Below are 21,107 nucleotides of genomic sequence, written 5' to 3'. Positions count from 1 at the left end.
AGAGCAGTGGGGAGACAAACAGTTTTTAGTTGGGGGTTTGGGGTGGGGAGGTGACATGATCAGATCTGCTATTTCAGAACAATCATCCTAGGTGCAGTGTAGGAAACAGATCTGAGATGGCATAGACAGGATGCATGGGAATCTGGAGGGAGACTAAGTGACAGCTGTTGTACTCCTGGAGACTGACTGTGGTCACCTGGTCTGAGGTGGTGTAATGGAGATGAGAAGTGTGGACACAATTTAGAGACAGGTATAATGGGTCCTATTTGGTGATGACTGGATATGAGGAATGAGGCAGAGGGAGGTGTCAAGGATGACTGAGACATTTACTAAGACAGGAAACACTGGAAAAGAGTCAGTCAGGTGTAGGTAGGGGTGGGTGGGTGGTGGGTGGGTGTGTGTGTGTGGTTTGTTGCTGCTATTATTGTTTTTATAGGAGGGGTGGCTGGGGGCCAGCAGATCATGAATTTAGTTTTGGACATGCTGAGTTTGAAGTCTCCTGGAAATCCCCAGATGAAGATGACATACAATTTGCAGCTTAGACGAGAAGTCTGGGCTGGAGCTATAAATCTGGCCTTGTCTGAATACATTAGGTGTGCCATCTTGGAAGGCATTCAGGAAAGGGGCAAGAGCCCTGGTATTCTTTAGAGCAGACTGATCATCCCTGAGGCCAGGCAGTTACAAAAATCTTAGGAATAAGAAAACTATGTTTCATTCAATTCCAGTTGAATGCTGTTTATTTAAACGTTTACTAAGTATCTCAACATACAAGTAACTCAAGAGGCACTGGAAGTACAAACAAGAATAAGATATGGTCGCCACGAAGAACAATCTGGTGGGAAAGACAGTCAATAAAGCAAATCATCTTAGTACACTGTGGTAAGTGCTTTCAGAGAGGTATATACACAGTCAAAAAAAATCACAGAGGAAGGAGTACTGAGCTCTACTTGAAGGTGGGGTCCCGGAGGGCTATGCAGAGGAGATGATGTTTGACCTGAGATAAATTATAAAGACTATGTGCAGTTTTCCAGAAAGGCAAGAATGTATGAAGAAGGGGCAACCCTAGCATAATATCCATATGACCCTTACTTCAATATAAGGCTAAAAGAGAAAACATTCTCTGGACATTGTACAAGCATCTAAATAAATGGTTCAATTGTGAGGGCTGTATTTTAAAGACTCTCGGTGAGAGTGTAAATAGATGAGGATAAAGAGTGATCGAGTTTGGTTATCTAAATACTCTGAGGTTTCCACTGAATCAAGCCTCATCACCGTTCCGCTTCTATTCCCTGGCCTGAGTTCTCCTTCTGATCTTGGTCCCATCATGAAATTTCCTGCCAATCAAGCCATCTCCACATCTATTTTGGGCCTGGAATATTTTCTCTTTGATTTCAACCTAAAACAGTAAGGATAAAATATTCCCCAAATATTCCCATGACCTTTAAACACGTGGCTGCAAACTCTTCGACATGCCTCCCATGGAGAGATGGGGTGGAAGTCCCTCCCTCCTTGAATCTGGGTGCAGCTTGTGATGGCTACACCCACCCAACTGAGTGTGGTACAAGTCACATTATGTGACTTCCAAGGCTAGGTCATAAAAAGACAGCAGCTCTGCCTTATTTGTTAGAACACGATCTTGGAACCCTGAGCTGCCATCAAGAAGTGTGTGACTGCCCTGAGGCCACCATGCTGTGATAATGAGCTTTCCATGTGGCATGGGCTTCAAGTAAGCACTCCTGTTGACAGCCTAGCTTAACCCAGCCTTCAACTCAGGTGCCAGACTTGAGACGAAGAAGACCTTAGATTGCTCCATTCCCCACCTGGGGCCCCAGATACAATGAAGCAAAGATAACCTATGCTTGCGGTCAGGTGTATGCATTCCCAAACCAGAGCACGTGAGAAAAACAAAATGACTGCTGTTTTATGCCACTACATTTGGGGTAGTCTATTACACAGCAATAGACAATTATAGTAACTCCCTATCTCTCATTCTTTTTTTTAATTTTTAATTTTTTATTGGGGGGGTAGTAATTAGGTTCATTTATCAATTTTTAGAGGAGGTACTGGGGATTGAACCCAGGATCTTGTGCCTGTTAGGCACGCGCTCTATCACTTGAACTATATCATCCCCCCATCTCTCATTCTTTTCCCATAGCTCTTAACATTATCTAACCTGTCACTTACTTATTTTGTTTCTTGTCTGTCTCTACACCCTCTCTCCCACTGGAGTGTTTAAGGTTCATGAGGGTAAGTATTTCTGTCTTTTTGTTCATTGCCATATTCCTAGAATCTAGAAAAAGGGCCAGCACATTGTAGACATGCTGGAAATACATAAAATGAATGAAATCAGAGTCAGACAGATAGAGGACAGATACACAAAGTTCTGTTGGGTAATTACTTGGTAACATGGAACTATTTCTACTCTATAGATGGCATAACAATAAAGTTTCATTAAAACAAATCAGAACCACAATAGCAAAGTCAGGACATGATTTCTATCAAGTTCTGAGTGAACAAAGTTAAAATTTTTATTCCTCTCTAAAATCCAGAGTCAGAAAATATCTTTATTTCCAAGAGCCAGCACTGATACCATATTTACAAGTGGCTTCTAGCAGAAGTTCTTAATAGTAACAAGCTTACCAGTCGTGGTACCCAAATAAGGGCAGTACCTCCTTGTTTGAATTTCATCTGAAGCAAAGGAGTTTTGCTAGAAAAATCATAGAGTCTAACAGAACCTATAAGTAAGACAGTTTTAAAAGAAAGAAGTTATATACATAAAAATATCCTTAATAACCTTGACTCACTTTACATAACAAGAAACTTAATTAAATCAACTGATAATCTAATAGCCTTTCTTTAGTCAACTATTTACATGTATACCCTCAATCAGGTACTTTATAAATATGAATACATACCATGCCATTTCTATAAAGGACTTAAGCATTGGGGATTTTAGTATCAGAGGGAGTCCTGGAACCAATTTCCCATAGGTTAAAAAACAACAGCTGATTGACTAGTGGATCAATTTCACCTTGCACAGTCCACATAGGTTCGCTACGTCAAGAAGGAAGAAAGGAGATGGAAAGAAACGTGGATAATAGTAAAACGAATGGCACTTTTGTGAGTAACTTACTGATGTGTCTTCATTTTAATCTCTCACAATAACCAGGACTGCTGTAATTGGAGCACTCCCCTCTCCGCAAAAACTCACCTCACTTGCATCAAGAGGCTTCTGTTTGGAAAAATTCTCAAATGCTTTACGCAGGAAGGAAGCGTATAACTCAGTGGTAGAATGCATGCCTAGCATGCATGAGGTCTTGGCTTCAATCCCCAATGCCTCCATTAAAAAAATAAGTAAATCTACCTCCCCCAAAACCGCCTAAAAAACTTTTTAAAATACTTTAAGCAAACACAGAAAAAAATGTATTGAAAACCAAAAAGGCCAAAGATGCATGTCTACTTACAGTCTAAGCCAGTAGTGGCCATGAGGTAAGTGAGAGGGGACACGGCCAAGGCTTCAATGGCTCCAGAATGGAAAGAGAAGAGGCATTCTGGATCTTGGGTCTGATAATAAAAAGAGATCCAATTAGATCTCTAAGATAGAGTTAAGGTCAAGTTTAAAGAAATGCAAATAGAACCCTGTAACATGTGTGACTTCATCTGAGTAGAAATAAGAAAACATATTAAGACAGAGGGCTGAAGTTTGGAATTAGGAGAAACAGAGTACTGGCTTTGCACTCGATGGCTGTGGTCACTTCAAATGCCAGTTTCCATTTCTTCATCAATAAAATGAGATGATGGCAACTGCCTGCCTACAAAAAGGAGTAGTTGTGAGTATTACGTGAGATAATATAAATTAAAACCCATATGTTTATGAAAATGGTAAAGCTGTATAATGTTAAGCATTGTCATTGCCACTTTTCTTGTAAGTTTTGTTATGAGATAGAGCCTTTTTATGTAAAATTATAAACAAGAGAAACAGACAATATGAACTCATTAGGATATGTTGAGCGAGTTTTTGAAGGGAACAAAAATCAAATATGGAGAAAGATAAAGTATCTTTTAGAGGATAAAGATTTTTACTATGAAAATTAGAAATAAGAAAAATAGGCAACTTACAATATTTGAAAAACTGAGGTCAAGCTTCCATATGCCTCCATTGGTATCCTGAAAAATTAAATTCCTAATAGTCTGTTTTATCATTTTGAACTTTTACCAAATTAAAGGAATTTTCTTTTTATCATTTAGTTAAGGGACAAACAACACTACCAGAAGTTTACATATATTTTAAAGTGTGGTTGAAATTTAACAGTAGCAACTTGTATATATCTTAGAACACAACCACACAATAAACGAAGTGATTACATAAAACTTATCATCCGTTTAACATAACAAAAATGCTAATCGGTTTTCTGTGTATAAAGCATTAGTCAATTAAATATCAAAATTCAGGAATTCTTCACTGAAGTATAAACAGTAGTCCTAATAGTACAGTGGACTTACAGGGACAATAAATTATGCTATTTTAATTTTACATCCAGATAACTTTAAAGAGCCAAGACAGAGAAGTGTATCTTACCTGAGCCAACCAAAAGTTGTTTCCAGTTTCATTCATTTTTATCATAGAGAAGAGTTTGACACTCTTGTCTACTTGAAGTTCATTAATGGGCTCAATCTCTAACAATCCAGTCTCATCTGTGGTATCAGCAGTGTCTATTGTCTCCAAATCCCATATCTTATAAAATTAATAACAAAATACTTTAATCAGTCAGAAGTTTCTGAATATACTTTTTTAAATTGAAGTACAGTCAATTACAATGTGTCCCACTATATATAAAAATAGATTTTTACGAAGTTCCTTTTCTATAGCACAGGGAGCTATGTTCAATATCTTGAATAGATATTGTCTAAGCCAAAAAAGCTCCCATTTTTTTCATAAGTCATTTCTTCTTGTTTTGTGAAAATTAATAATGAGCAGGTGTAATTAAAACAGCAGACAAAACCTGACCCTTGGAATTTTGCTCTGAAATGAGAATAACTTATAATTTCCTTGGTATTTATGGAAATTAGTAACAAAATACAGCCCTGAATAAAGCAAACTTTATTCCAAGGTTTCCCTCAGGTCTTTCTGCATATAAAGTGGCCTAAGGCATGAATAGTTCAGTCACTCACTGAGGCATAACGAGCCTTAATTTGTATCGGCCTGTGGGCCCCTGGAAAGGGGACACAGACCTTCTTGCGTAGTGATTCAAGTACTATCTTTGTTATAAGCAGTGAAAACGGATGTAGATTTTGTCTTCATGAGAAAACGTCTCTCTTCCTCACGGGTTTAGACTGTACTATTGGGATAAGGATTGCTGTTCTTGGCACAGGACTCCAGGAGCGTGCGAGGGAGGGATGAGCGAGCCCAGTCTCACTTCATGTGGTGACACACTCAGAGGCGCCTCCTCTGCGAAGTGACCAAGACCAGCCTGGATGGTTCTGCTGACCACAGTGCCATGTTATCCTACACTCAACAGCTCGGACTTTGGGAGGGTTGGTGTTGCCCCACAGACGAGCCTTGTGGGGAAGGTCCCAGATCCTAGGCTCACACTAACTCCTGGGAGTTTGAGCAGGTTTTTCCTAAAGGGTGAGAGGTAGAGATTTACAATGTAAAGAACTGAAGAGATGAAGGCAGACTGTGAAAAAGCAGTCTGTCCATGAAGGCATCCTCTGTGAGGTAATACCTTCTTGTCTGTTGAGGTTTTCTTCCACTTGGTATTTTGATATGTTATGTCTTGGAAGGATAGTGAATATACTGTATGACATAATAAAGGATACAAAAGATTCTCAGAGCAATTAGTAAAATATAACAAAAACTTAACATGGTTCAAAAAGCTGATGGTAAGAGATGTGTTTCTAATGTATTGTTTACACCATAAGTAAGCTCCATAGGAGTCAGTGTAACCAGAATGTTAAAAAAAAAAATTAAAAAAAAATATGGTCTTACTTCTGATAATACCACTTCCTAAGGAATGTCCAGAGAATACAGCCTTATGAAAGGCCCCAGTAGAAATACGTACTGAGGGGACCACCAGGCAAATCAGAAGACCCCAGGTTTGCCAGCAATAGCAGGGTACGTACATACGGGGGGGGGGGGGGGAAGAGGTGTGACAACAGCCAGAGGGACTGGAGCAGTGTCGCTGCGTAGCCCACACTATGGGCAGGACAGTGTCCACAGGCGAGGACAAGGGAGTTCACTAGCTTATGGAGCAATGGGAGGGGAATACCCATAGGCAAACCCCATCAGCTCACCTTTGCATTTCTTTTTTGTTTTTTAAACAGAGGTACTGGGAATTGAGCCCATAACCTCATGCATGTTAAGCATGCACCCTACCACTGAGCTGTACCCTCCCTCTCACCTTTGTATTTCTAATTGGTAAACTCAGTTAAAACAAACAAACAAAAACAGACATTTGGCATAATTGTCCCTAGAAAATGACCCATTCATACCATGCATTTTGGAAAGACATCTGTGTCCACCATTAACATCATGCTAAAGTGGGTATTCATTTTCTGAAGCTACTATTTCAAAAACAGAATGAAAACCATTAGAAAGTTTCAGTGCTAAGATGCTGTAAGTGAATTTTGACTAGAATTTAAATATTTACCACAAGAGAAGCATTATTTAAAGTGAGTTGGCCCTGGCCCTGGGAGTAAATGACCACTGATCTCTTTCATCGCGTGAACTTTGAGAGAAATAAAAATCTGCTAAAAGCCACAAGGTGATCCGCCAGGCTTTGATGTAGGTGCTACTGTCCAAGTGTAAAGAAAACTTACCCTAACACATCCATCTGACCCAATGGTGATGACTTCACCCTCGTCCAGCATTATCTGGTTAATGGGACCCTGGTGACAAGGCTTGCCTGCAGCTCGACACAGCTCGATTTTGATGTGGCCGCCTTCCCAAAGCAGCATGTTGCCCCATTCCGACCCTGAGAGCACCTGGCAGGTGTGCGGAAAGGAGGGAAAGTGCGTTCAGACAGACAAATGTGTGCATGTATGCCTCAAAGAGCAGGTGAGAATTGTTTTTGAACATTATTTTTCTTAAAAATAAAAGAACTTAAGTAAATAGGATAGAGAATAAGTAAATAAATATAGAAGAACTGAAGTAAATATAGGAGACTATACAGCAATATATCCTCTGGAGGTATGAAAATCTAAGTATGCCACCATAGGCAGAAACCATGAAATTTAAGATGGAAAGATTTAGTACATAAAGAATAAAATGTTCTCTATGTCAGAAACACTATGAATGAAAGGCAGATGCATGAATGATATAAAAAATAAATTTTTACAACAAAAAAGATTATTTTTCTTGATTATGAGAGTAAAAAATCTTAAATATAGAAAAATAAGAAAATACAGCAATGAAAATTCACTCCCCCCAGAAACAACCACTTTATCACATTTTGATGTAGTCACTCCTAATGTTCTGCATAGTTTTACATCATCATGATTAGGCTGTATGTTGCTGGTTAATTTTTCAAATATACCTACAATAGATTTCTTCGTGTATCTCTTAAGGATATGACCAGGAGCAGAATTACTGGGTCAAAACTTAGCGACATGTTTAAAATTCTTGATAGATGAGTTCTCCTTTTTAAGAGTGATAACATCAAATGTTATGTTTGATAAATTGTGAGGTCATTATTGAACTCAGAAATTATAGCATAATGGTACCCAGTTTCAAACAAGGATAACCATCTTGAACCACCTCGTACTAATCCATTCAATCCAGCACTTCCCAAAATTACATACCACCAACCCCCAGTTCTTAAGATGTTTAACTCGTATTACATAATACGTATTACTAATTGAGTACTGACTCCATACCAAGTACTGCTTGAGCACTTTATATACACTAAATTATTTAATCTTGAAAACTCTATGAACTAGGTGCATTTATCAAGGATACCACATGCAGTTGTTCAGGTTGGGCCCTTGATTTTTGCAGAAGAAACAGTTTTACTCATTAACACAAAGGAACCATATGGGCCAATGGAAGTCCTGACTTTTTATCCCCATTTTACAAAAAAAAAAAACTACTAACAAATAGTTAAGTATCTTGCCCAAAATTACCCAGAGGTGACAGGGTTCTAAGCCAGGCACTATGGCTCAAAAACTTCCATTCCAACTAACACTGCCTCAGAAGACATGCTAGGGTAAGAAAAGTCAAACAAGTTTCTTTTCTCTAGGACCCCTTGGAAGCTTTAATACAGAAGTGTTCACTGGGAATCACCAAGAGAAATTTCTAGATACAAAGGAATTTGACCAGGAAAGTCTTATTTTCAGAGAGCTTCAGAGAAGAACATTCAGAGAAGAATGTTCCATGAAATGCCCTTTGGGGAACTCTGAGTTCTTGCCTCCCTGCTCTGCAGCCCCATTTCCCTCTCACCTAGAGTGACTTATGACCTCATTCAGTCTTTTCTACTTCTTCTGGCTGCCTATTCTTATCTATTCTACTTGTTTTACACATTAAGCCTCAGCCCACTTGTCTTTACTTAGGCTGGTTTTCTTCTGTCCAGTAACTAATGCCACCAAAAGTCAAAGCCAACAAGGCATTCCTTTCTGAAATGTCACACTCATGTCTAGCTTTCATTTTCCATTTATCCTGAGAGAAGTCTTGGCCCTCATCACCTCTTCTTAGATAAAAGCAACATCTTCCTTTCAAGCTCATCTCCTTGACTCCAGAGTTCCCTTCTTCTTTGTTTGGCATTTTGTGGAGATATATACATATATATACACACACACACACATATACATACATACATACACATACACATACATACACGTGTATGTATGTGTATGTATATATATAACTTCTTTCATTTGCAACCCTGCTATTCCATTGCCTAATAGTTCTGCCTGGCTGCTCAAGTTCTTGTACACAAGGAACCTACCCTACTTCTCAATCTCAACCCACTTTTCCAACATGAATGCTTTATTCAAATTAATCCTCTGAGTATGTGATATTCACTCCTAACTCTAAACATTTCCTTTTGTGGCTCTCTCATTTAAAATGGCTTATTTCCTCCCCCACATCTACACAAACTCTACTGAACCTTTTTAAGATAGATCTCCTACCATGTTTTTAATGGTCTGTATCTTAGCTTACTTCTTACAGAATTCAGAATTTGAAGCTAGAATGACTTATGATCATCTTATAGGTTTGGATATACAATTTAGCCAGCATCCAGGGTTTTTCATTTCCTCTCATACACCATGATTTCAAATTGAGAATATTCCACTAAGTAATGACTAGACCACTTGGTTCCTCAGAGTATGCTGGCATTTACTTATATCTGAGATGATCACAAGTAATACTATATAACTCATCCTAATAGGAAGCCAAATACAATATTAATGGAAAACTGACCCTATAGGCAATATGCCTATAAATTATATAAGAAGCAATTAACAATATTAAAGAATAAACTAACAGATTAAAATTGCAGTGTTGCAGATGTTATTATAAAATGGTTTGGTCTTTCTGAATAATAATCTGACAATAAAAACTAAAGCCACAAGACTGTATATAACCTTTGATGCAGTAAGTCCTCTTGGAGTATCATGACAAAGGAGAGGAGGAAAAGATAAACTTTATAAACATTGCAACTCCATGACATAATTAAAAGTGACAGGTACGTCACTATGTTAATATTTGAAAGTGCTTGCATACTTAATGTGTGCATAATACTTAGTAAAAACAGAATGATATGTACATGTTGATTATGATAATTTCACAGAATTAAAATTGATCTAAAGAGGCAAAATTAAATGCTTGTTATATTTACAATCATAGTATCTGTTACTGCCAATATTGGCAGTGTTTTTTAGACTGTGTGATGTGCTTTCATATATGTATATCACTTGAAAACAATTTTATTATTACAGAATAGTGGCTATATTCACCTTCCCATCTGGGAGCTCCATGTAACCTTCTATATCAGTAGTGGCTGTTCTACCAAATCGACCCAAGAAACCCTGAAGCTTGAGGCCAGTGAATGTTAGAGCCATTTCCCAGAACCTGCAAACAAATAAGAGACTGAATGTACCTCAGAGAAGTTTTATTTACTTTAATTTTAGCGTCACTTGGACATTTACATATTTCAGAGTCACATATTATTTCATTTATTCATTCAACTAACATGTATTATCAGCTACCTGTCAGGCAAAGTTCTAGGCAATATGAATTCAGCATTGAGCGAAAATAGACCAAAAAAAAAAAAAACCCAAATTCCCTGCCTTTGTAAATCTTATATTTTTAAGTTGTGTTGTCCTATGCAATAGCCACAAGTTTGATCATTTTAATTTAAAATAACATTAAGTAAAATTTAAAAATTGGTGTGTCATTCAGACCAGCCAGTTGAAAGTTTTCAATAGCTACATGTGGCTAGAGTCCAGTAGATGGGACAGCACAGAACATTCCCACCCTGGAAGAAGGTTCTACTGCACAGTACTGCTTTAGAGGATGTGAAGGTTTTCACAAAAATTCTAACTTACTCGCTGTGTAATTTTGAGTGATTTTTTTGATCACACTATGCCTTCACTCTCTCGTATAAAATGAGAATGTTAGTAGCACCAACCTTGTAAAACTGTTGAAAAACTCTTAGAACAGTACCTAGCACATAAAAGCAATCAATAAATGTTAGTATTGCTAACATTTTCTAATTCGTAGCCTCAACAAGTGAATAGTTAGAATGAAGAAAACCATGTAAAAAAAATAGTCTGACCTATCAACTGGATGTAAAATAGATAATGGACAATTATCAACAGCCAATAACATGAAGCCAGGAGCCTAAATGACCAACGCCCTTCTCCCAGGCTATGGCAGGTCCCCTGGTCATCTGTTTCTATTTCCTCTGTTTCTTTGATAGCACATCACACACACCGCACGTTGTTCAACATTTATCTTTCCCCCAAAATCTATAGTAGACAGAAAATATGCACTTTAGTAAGCGATGGGAGAAGGTAAGTTAGAATTTAATCTATAGCTAGCAGAGTTAGTGACAATTCCAAGATTTTTTAAATGGATCTGTTCAATTACTCTGTATTTCAAAAACGCCAGGTTTAAATTGGAATAAAAAGGATTTAGGATAGTTAAAAATGTCTTTCTCATAAAGACACTGGGAATCAAGTCATGGGCACCTGGAGAGTAGTGCTTGAAGGTTCTTAAAGAACAAAATCACTCCAACCTGAAAAAAGACCAGTGTATGATACGGTGAAAAAGACCTAGAGACCTGAAATCACGAGTAAACCCTGCTGCCATTTAGTATTGAAGGTCCATGCATCAGAAATGATTCTTTTATAATTCTTGTTTTACAAATGAAGACTGAGTTCAGAGACAACAAGATGACTTATCCATCACACAGCATTGCTACACCACATTTAATAGAGGATCTGAAAGTTCAATATGAACTTGGACACAGCACGCCAACGTTAATACATTATACAAACTTTTAGGAAGAGAAGCCTACAAGAAGTCAGCAAGTTAAATTTAAAAGCCTTTATCTGCACTGTCTTCAGCAATAAAATCCCCATTTCCAATTACAAAAGCTGCACAACAGTTTTTTAAAATAACACAATAAAAAAATCCTGTTAACAACATCAGCAAAAATGTCTCCAGCTGTTTAATCCTCTTAGCAAAGACCCTTACGATAAACTACTAGCACCTGTTCTCTGTCACACAACCTACTTGATGTGGCCTGATCCCGATGTAGTAAGCTGCTCGTCGTTTTCAGGATTGAAAGTAACCTTAAACACTTCCTGGGAAAAAGCTTTTGTCCTCAGTAGGGGCTGCTCTTCTTTCCAGTTCCAGATGGTTAGTGTGTGATCGGGGTTGCCGCCAACAGAAGCCAGCAGGGTACCATCGTAGTTAAAGTCCACGTAAGCATAGGCCAGCTCAGTCCCATCTGAGAGGATGAAAGGATGAATAGGAGTCTAATGCACAGGGGCAGCATTTATTTAATTTTCAAAAGGATATTATCAAAAAAAAAAAAGAGGGAAAAAGAGAGAGCACCCTCGGTGATGTGCATTGATGGAAGAAGATCAAGAATCCCCTAAAGAAACAATTCCAAAATCATTCACCACCATTGGCTTTAGAATGAATTACATGTATGAGGGGTGAGGATGAAGAATTTTTAATCACATTTTACATGAGGAAAACGCTTTGAGAACATACTCCACTTTATGAAGCCAGGACAGAAAAGCATGCTAGATAGCAGAAAGAAATCAGCATTTAAAATTTGCCACTGAAAACATCACAAAACAAAAATTAACGACTTCAGGTTACTGGTTAGGCATGTTAAGAGCTTAGACGCCACCATTCCAGCCTAACAAAACAACTTTTTAGCTAAATAGACTGAAAAATCAACAGCTCTTCCTGGATCTACAAGAGGGAAGGACACAGGGCAAACCGCTGCCCCCCAGACTAGAAAGACCAACCAGTGAATACAGGGATTTACAACTTACCAGAGCGGAGACTTACAAGCAGAAACAGCCAGAACAGCTCAAGGAACCCACTGCCCGGCAGTAAAGCCTCAACTAGATCTGACGATTTGCTGTAGCCTCAGCGTGGACAAGCCTGAGAGTTAAAAACTCCAGGGGGACGCAGTCATAAGGTGCCCCCAACAATATTGTGAGATTGTGAGCTCCTCCAGGAGCTTGACCAGATCCCTGCAGTAAAAAATCTCAAAAAATCCCCCCAGGCTTCCAGCAGAGGGAAAGGAAAAGGAGCCATTTTGAAATACACCCGAGCATTCTGTTCTCCTTAATAAGGTCTACGCTCAGGGAAAACTAATTAACCGGAGCCTGATTGACCTGGAGAGTAAGCATCCAACTTCAGCCCACTCTCACCGTCCTGTCCCACTTAAGGGGGAAGAAAAATGCCGGGAAATGTTTGTGAAATTCACAGTTCAGAGGCACCAGCTCACTAAAAAATTGAGACCTAATCACAGGACTAAAAAAATGCTTCCCCTCCCCCACACCACAAGGACACTAAAGGCCTATTTCCAGCAGTTCTTTTTACCCAGTACATCACGTCTAGCAAGCTATCAAGAAAAAAGCACAAGGCATACCAAAAAGCAAAAAAAGGCAATTTGAAGAGACAGAGCGTGCATCACAACTAGACACAGCATAGATGTTGGAATTATCAGACTGGGAACTTAAAACAACTATAATTAATACACCAAGGGCACTAATGGAGAAAGTAGACAACATGCAAGAATAGATGGGCAATGTCAGCAGAGAGATGGAAACCCTAAGAAGAACCAAAAAGAAGAGCTAGAGCTAAAAACCACTCTCACAGATGAAGAATGCTTTTGATGGGCTTATTACTAGATTGGACGCAGCTGAGGAAAGAATCTCTTGGCTACAGGGTGTCTCAATTGAATCCTCAAAAACCAAAGAGCAAGGAGAACAAAGACTGATCAAAACAGAACGAAGAGCTAAGGACTGTGGGACAAACACAAAAAGTGTAACATATGTGTGATGGGAATACCAGAAGGAGAAGAAAGAGAGACAGGAACATAAGAAATATTTAAAATAATAATGACTGAGAATTTCTCCCAACTTAATGTCAGATACCAAACTGCAGATCTAGTAAGCTTAGAGATCACCAACCAGGATAAATGCCAAAAAAAAAAAAAAAAAAAAAAAAAACTACAGTAAATGAAAGACAAAGAAAAAATACTGAAAGAAAAAAAAAAAAAACAGCCAGAAGAGAAAAAAAATCTTATCCATAGAAGAACAAAGATAAGAATTACATCTGACTTCTCCTCAGAAATCATGTAAGCAAGAAGAGTGGAGTGAAATTATTTAAAGTGTTAAAAGGAAAGGAAAAAAAAAACACCAACCTAGAATTCTGCACCCTGAAAAATTATCTTTCAAAAATGATGGATAAAGAGTTTCACAGACCACCAAACACTGAGGGAATTTGTTGCCAGGAGACCTCCCTTATGAGAAATGTTAAAAGTTCTTTAGAAGAAAAATGTCAGAAATTTGGATCTAGATAAAAAAAGGAAAAGCGTTAAAGGAGTATATGAAGGTAAAATAAAACCTTTTTCTTATTCTTAATTGATGTAAGATAAGAGTTTGTTCCAAATAAAAGCAACAATGTATTAGATTATGTATGCTTACGTATGTGTGTATATATATACATATATATGCTTGTGTATAAGTAAAATGTGTGCTTACAGATAAGCTTATATATAAGTGAAATGAATGACAGCAACTAAGATGCCCCTTCATGGGTGAATGGATACATAAAATGTAGTACCTACAGACAATGGAATATTATTCAGCACTAAAAAGAAATGGCTATTGAGCCATTAAAAGACATAGTGGAAACTGAAATGCACATTACTAAGTAAAAAAGGCCAACCTGAGAAGGCTATATACTATATAATTCCAACTATATGACATTTTGGAAAAGGCAAAACTATACAGTCAATAAAAAGGTCAGTGGTTGCCAAGGGGGCACAGGGCAGTTATGAACAGACAGAGCACAGATGGTATTTAGGACAGTGAAAATACTCTGAATGATATTATAATGAGGGACAGATATCATTATACATTTGTCTAAATGAATATACAACACGAAAAGGAACCCTAAGGGAAATTAAGGACTTTGGGTGGTTATGGCATTACTGTTGGCTCATCCTTGGTGAAAACACGCCATTCTGAGACGTGGTGTTGATGAGCAGGCTATGCATGTGTGAGGGGAGAGGTATATGAGAAATCTCTGATCCTTCCTCTCAATTTTACTGTAAACCTAAAACTGCTCTGAAAATAAAATCCTTCCTAAAAACCAACTGCTGAAATTAATTATGTGGAAAACAGAATTGTAAGATACTTGGGCTACAGTATCAACTATTCAATTAAACACCACCCTGGATGTTGCTATGAAGGTATTTTGTAGGTGTGGTCAACATCTCTAATCAGTTGACTTTAAAGATTATCCTTGATAACCAGGATGGGCCTCATCTCATCAGCTGAAACCACTTAAAAGCAGAACTGAGGTTTCCCTGAGGAAGAAGAAATTCTGCCTGAAGATGTAGAATCAATTCCTGCCCAAGAATTTCCAGACTGCTAGCCTGCCCTGTCAACTTCTGACCTGCCAGCCCCCAAAATTACATAAGCCAATTCCTTTGAATAAATCTCTCTTCTACCTCCTACTAGTTCTGTTTCTCTGGAGGAACCTGACTACTACAACAATGTTACATCTTCAGAATGTTGTTAACCTTGAACATGGGCTATTTTAGAGATTCTACTGGACTCACCTTGAAGGATTCTGTAGGGCCTCAAAGAAGGATATTCATAAATGATAATCTTTGGGAAAACTCCTTTCTCTGCTACTGTGAAGCAAGTTTTATATGGGTGAACCTATAAAAAATAAAATCTCACTAAAGTATTAAAAGGGAAATTGTCATATAAACAGTTCTATTAATACAGTACTTAGTATCTGTTATTTTATAATTTATTAGGATCAACTCCACTAGAAAACTCAAAACTAGGCATCTTTTTCCTATAACATGGATGGACCTGGAGATCATCATTCTAAGTGAAGTAAGCCAGAAAGAGAAAGAAAAATACCATATAATATCACTTATATGTGGAATCTTAAAAAAAGACACAAATAAACTTATCTACAAAACAGAAACAAAATCATAGACATAGAAAACAAACTTATGGTTACCAGGGGGTAAAGGAGGTTGGAAGAGGTAAATTGGAAGTTCAAGATTTGCAGATACTAATATATATAAAATAGATAAACAACAAGTTTATACTGTATAGCACAGGAAACTATATTCAATATCTCATAGTAACTTATGGTGAAAAGAATATGAAAATGAATATATGTATGTTTATATATGACTGAAACATTATGCTGTATACCAGAAATTGACAACATTGTAAATGACTATACTTTAATAAAAAAATAAACTGGGCATCTAACAAATTCTTGACAATGAATATAACTTAAACTGAAAACTAGAAGAATACTCATTTAAGTTTCACTTTCACTAATAGAGGCATGTCTAACTCTACAATTTTAAAAATTGCCATCAGAAGAAGCTAGAACATTGAGCAGGCATCAGAATCACAGGGAGGGCTTATTAAAGCTCAGATTACAAGCCTTAACACCAGGTTTCTGATTAGTAAATCAGGGCTGGGACCTGAGAATTCATAGTTACAATTCTAACAAGTTCCCAGGTGACGTTGATGCTGCTGGCTCGGGGTTGGGGCGGGGGGCAACTCTTGGAGAACAGCTGAGTTAGATGAATTGTTTACCCTGCATATAAATCAACTTACATATCTGAATTAAAAAATTCATATTTCCAGAGTAGGTTACATCACAATTTCTAAAATTTCACCTTGGACAAACTTACCAGAAATGGATGTAAACTTAGTGGAAGTGTGAAAGACACAATATTTCCAAGCCAGAAGTAGAGGAAAATACAGTAAATAAGCCCCTGACAAACTACTTGTGTCAGCATTTCAGTGATAGCCATATAAATTGGATGGAATCACAGGTTCACTTCTGTTACTTTTGTTTATTCCTGCCAATGTGCAGGAAGAGTAAATGAGTAGCCAAAAAATAAAAATAAAAATAGGCTGTTATAAGAAAAGCTATTTAAAACACACATTTATAAAATTCCACTTTCAGTTACCATTTTGCAACTCCTGATTATATACCTAAGGGAGTATTCTCGGGCACAGAGGGCACTGGAAGTCCTTGTACCCAAGATTAGGTTCTTGCTCTTTTTCATCCCTCCACATGTGGGAACCTAGGACCCATACAGGCTGTCTTCCAACTGGTAAGCTGGAACAAGGCTTGTGTTTATAGGATGGATACTCAGTGAGATAATGATAATGTTGAAAACAGATAACATTTATTGAGTGCTTACTATGTACCAGACACTAAGTTTTACATGAATTAATTTCCTTAAATTTCACATCAACCTTGTGAGGTTGTATATCATTTTTATTCCCACCTTATTGATGGGGAAACTGAGTAAAAGAGAGGTTAAGTAACTTGCTTGAAGTTATACAGCTGGTAAATGCAAGAGCGTGGATTCAAGCCAGGTGTTGGGGCTAAGAAGAAAATGGAACTAAAAAGTAGTAGGTTCGAGGGGAGGGTATAGCTCAGGGGCAGGGTGTTTGCCTTGCAAGCATGACGTCCTGGGTTCAATCCTCAGTACCTCCAGCACTACCAACAACAAATAGTAGATTCTAAGAATTTAGTGAAAAATACATTAAGACATTTCTAGATTCCCCATTTACAAGGGAATATTCTGTAAGATATGGGGGTCACAGAAATATGAATGGGCATTCAGGCAAATCTTTCACCTGTTTAGGTCTTGTCTATAGTAAGTAAAAATATTTCTGCTCTTCCAGATCAGAAGCTGCTGTGGGGTTGGGTTTGTTGTTTTGCTTTATTTTTAGTGGAGACCTGGAACAGTAAGTCATTATATACTCATAGTCATACTCAACATATAGATTCACCCTATCTTTTCTGGAAGATAGTTTATATACCCCAGAACACATTTCTCACAGGTTTCTCATAGCCTCACGGAAGAATTTCTCATCCACAAATAGATAACTGTTTCAGAAAAAGTGAAGCAATGTGGGCAGTGGAGGAAGGCCCCTGTCACGATCTAGGCTCCAGAAGCCCCAGCACACATGGAGACGAGCCCCGTGGACACACGAGTGCTCAGAGTCCAGGGGGTACAGTTTAGGGTGAGCATTCTTGACCACATTCTTGACTTCACTACATCCCTAAGCACTGACCTCAAGCCAAATTATCAGATAGCAAAGTAAAATGGGCATTCCAAAACTCCTGTTGGCCATAAAGTGATAGAAAAACAAGTGAGTTAGATATTGCTGAGTCCTCTGCAGATGGTGTGGACTCCAGGGCTCATGACACCCCAAGATGGCCCCGACTGACTTCCCTCCAGAGAGCCCGTGACCCTCACCTTGGGCCCATGAATATTTGCAACAGCTGGTCCCACAGTACCAGGTACTTGTATACATCTAGCCTTGGGGTTTTTCGCTTTTTAATATGGATCCTGTCTCTTTAGATGGATTTTAAACTCTGAATTCACAGGAGTCATGAACCCTTCTTCCTCTGAATCCCTGCATGTTTTGAGCATTGGCTACAGAGTTTTATATAATAAATTCTTGCTGAATTCATTAATTCATCTTATAACAAACTCCCTGAAGACAAAGACTTAATTATATACACATGCTATCTCCAGATAGATGATCAAGAAGGAAACAAACCTGAGATTATCTTTGACTCTTTCATCTCACCACATCCTTAGGCAATCTAAGTCCTGTTTTTGGGTCTCAGATTTCCTCATCTTCTCCATCCCATTGCCATGTCCCTGCTTCACTCCCCAGATCAAGAATCTTCAAAACCTCCTCACTCACCTCCACTTCACAACTAAATCTAACCTGATCAAACTATTTCCCACTGCTTCCTGCAGGCTTGGCCCATTCTCTCTGCTGAAGCCACATCAGCCTTTCTGCCAGAAGCCCTGGCCTCAGCATCGTGCTGTGAAGTGGGCCCTGCACCTCCTAGTTCCTTCTGGTCTGCTCACACCCAGCAGGAAGGGTGGGGGGGGGTTGCTATATGGATCCGATCCCTCTAGAAACCCTCTTGAGCATCTCATATGGAACTGCTGCTTGTTTGAGCCCCCAATCCTGTATATTTCTCCTCCTTTCCCTCATTGTTTCTCTCAGCCTCATCTGAACGGATGGTCCTCTCATGACTCCAGTGACACCGAGAGGCATCCCTCAGGCCATTGGTTACTGGTGAGAGTAGATCTAGGGACACCTGCTTTAAGGAGCAGAGTAGAAAAACAGCCAAGAGTAAAGCTCAGTTGTGGGGCCATTGCTACAGAGAGGTCAGGTAATTAGAAAAGTATTCTTCAGATTTGGCTACTAAGAGGGCCTTTGGTCACCTTAGTGAGGTGATGGGGAAACAGACAGCAGATGTTTGGCTTTGGATGAAAGCTTAAAGGTCATTGGGTAAAGAGAATGTGTGGTCAGAGAGGGGCCTTTTAAACTGAGAACAAGTTGATTTAGTTTGCTTTTGGGCTGAGGATGGAAAGCCCAAGGAAGTAGAGTAAAGCCCAAAGATGAGGACTGATGGAGACAGACACCTGAGGATGAAGAGAGGCTCCAAATCACACACAGATCCTTTTGTCAACTGCTCGAAACTAGTGAGTGTGCAATCTGTACTTCATCTCTAATGTTCAACTCTTATGTTCACATCTTACCTGGCATTTAGCTCTAATTCATATGTGAATTATCATTTGTGTTATTCACCACAGTGTTTTTGCAGAATAGCAACATACCATTCAGTGTGAAAAACCTGCATGACTATGGGAAGTCACTGAACCTCTATTAGCCCTGGTTTCCTTATCTGCAAAATGAGATGATAGTATTATTAATATAATAGTGTACTATTGCATGGGATAATGTCAGTGAAAGCAGTGGCTGCAATCATGGAATTGAAATCCACATATTTACTACCACAGATTACTCACATAGAGGATGAAATTAACTCAAAGACTTCAAAGAGATTTTTAAACTCATTATATGCATACATATATTTAGAATTTATGGCACAAAATAAGTTCTCTGTAGAGTTTTATTTTTAACATCTAAGTTTTCTATGTCTACCTCTTTTAGACTCGTACCATCTCCAGTTGACTTAAAGCTGTGTCCTTTTCAACCTAAGTTCTAAAGGTGACTGTTTTGGAACCTGGTAATAAACAAAAATAAAATGTATGTATATAGCTCAAGAAAATGCCTTAAAGACTGCTGTGCATCTTATGTAATCCCACAGTACTGCATGTGGCCCTGGCACCTCACAGTCCAGCTGGTCTACAGAACAAAGAATTTTTTTTCTAAGTTAGTAAAGACATACCCCAATGACACCAATTCCTCTGCCACTGCTACTTCGCAGGTAAGTCTGTTCCTTGGTTTTCAAATTTAGAAGGATCAGCTGGTTCCCAGCTATGTACATCACGGTATTGCTGTCCAGAAGTTGTAGGTTGGCCCGCTTTCTGCAGTCATAACCAAAGGAATGTCTGAGGGAAAGTTGCTAAGGAAAAGAGGTGAACCAAAGTAACCATCCTAGAGACAGGAAAAGCAATGAAATCAATATATTAAAAAAAAAAAAACAAACCCAAATCCTTAGATAAAGATTCAGTGTTGAAGTATGAATTTTACACCGAAACTCAGAGTTTTTAAAAAATGTATTACTAATGCAATCTTGTTTTTAAATTATGTAAAAATTCTCCTACTCTGATTTAGTCAGTATTTTAATTTTCTTAGGAAAATCCTGAAAGCATACTAATTTTGTTTGCAGTAGAAAATCAAGTTAAACTTTCAATTTGGGTACTATAGAGAGCAAAGTTGTCCCCTAAATAATTTCATTTCCCTCTCTCCTGCTGAAACTAAATCACATCATAATGCGCGAGGAAGTTTGTCTTTGTCATCTTTGTTCTCCTAATGGCTGTTTAGTTTGTTGACTGAACACAGTAAAATGATCCTGTAGGCCTCTTCCTTGATGCTGAAAGATAAGCCGTTTAAAATTCTGACATGCTTGTGAAATTCTGACACACCGGTGATTATGTAATAAATTCACATAAATATAATTGAAATTTAATCACATGAAAAATCATGAAAACTGACTAAATAATATGTAGTATGTAAGAATATAAAATAAATACCCTAACATTTCCTTTCTGAGATTATTAGTGTGTATGGGTGTGTAGATGAGTGTATATGTGTGTGTGCATTTATGCTATAGAGTAAAACTGCATTAATTCAAAATAGAGGTTTTAAAAATCTGAGTTATAAAACATCTTTTAAATGTACTTTATCACTACATTCAAATTCAAATTACTATAACCCAAGATATAAATGTAATAATAGATCAATCTATTAAAGAAATTATAGTTTGCCAAAGAAACATATTATAGTGTATCTTAAGGAAATAGATTCCTATTTTCCAAGAACTCACTGCTGAACACAAAAGTTGAAGGATCATT

At 38.0% G+C, this 21,107-nt stretch overlaps 1 protein-coding gene across 7 annotated transcripts in view; it reads right to left on the bottom strand.

Moving 5' to 3' along the window:
• CFAP44 (cilia and flagella associated protein 44) overlaps positions 1 to 21,107 on the bottom strand; it is a 106,410-nt gene that overhangs the window by 72,915 nt on the left and 12,388 nt on the right. For 4 of the 7 annotated variants that reach the window (XM_072965266.1, XM_072965270.1, XM_072965241.1 and 1 more), the window contains exons 5-13: positions 19,979 to 20,141; positions 15,321 to 15,423; positions 11,738 to 11,954; positions 9,955 to 10,069; positions 6,820 to 6,984; positions 4,580 to 4,735; positions 4,120 to 4,167; positions 3,465 to 3,564; positions 2,641 to 2,735 (exon numbers count right to left, since the gene is read on the bottom strand). In XM_072965266.1, coding sequence (XP_072821367.1) covers positions 2,641 to 2,735; positions 3,465 to 3,564; positions 4,120 to 4,167; positions 4,580 to 4,735; positions 6,820 to 6,984; positions 9,955 to 10,069; positions 11,738 to 11,954; positions 15,321 to 15,423; positions 19,979 to 20,141 — 1,162 coding nt within the window. Of the gene's footprint in view, positions 1 to 2,640; positions 2,736 to 3,464; positions 3,565 to 4,119; positions 4,168 to 4,579; positions 4,736 to 6,819; positions 6,985 to 9,954; positions 10,070 to 11,737; positions 11,955 to 12,513; positions 12,571 to 15,320; positions 15,424 to 19,978; positions 20,142 to 21,107 lie in introns of those variants that run through there. The other 3 variants (XM_072965242.1, XM_072965259.1, XM_072965252.1) reach the window with 3 other exon arrangements.

The sequence above is a fragment of the Vicugna pacos genome, chromosome 1 (genome assembly GCF_048564905.1).
Source record: "Vicugna pacos chromosome 1, VicPac4, whole genome shotgun sequence".
NCBI classification, from domain to species: domain Eukaryota; kingdom Metazoa; phylum Chordata; class Mammalia; order Artiodactyla; family Camelidae; genus Vicugna; species Vicugna pacos.
This window is presented reverse-complemented; position numbering and strand designations above follow the sequence as displayed.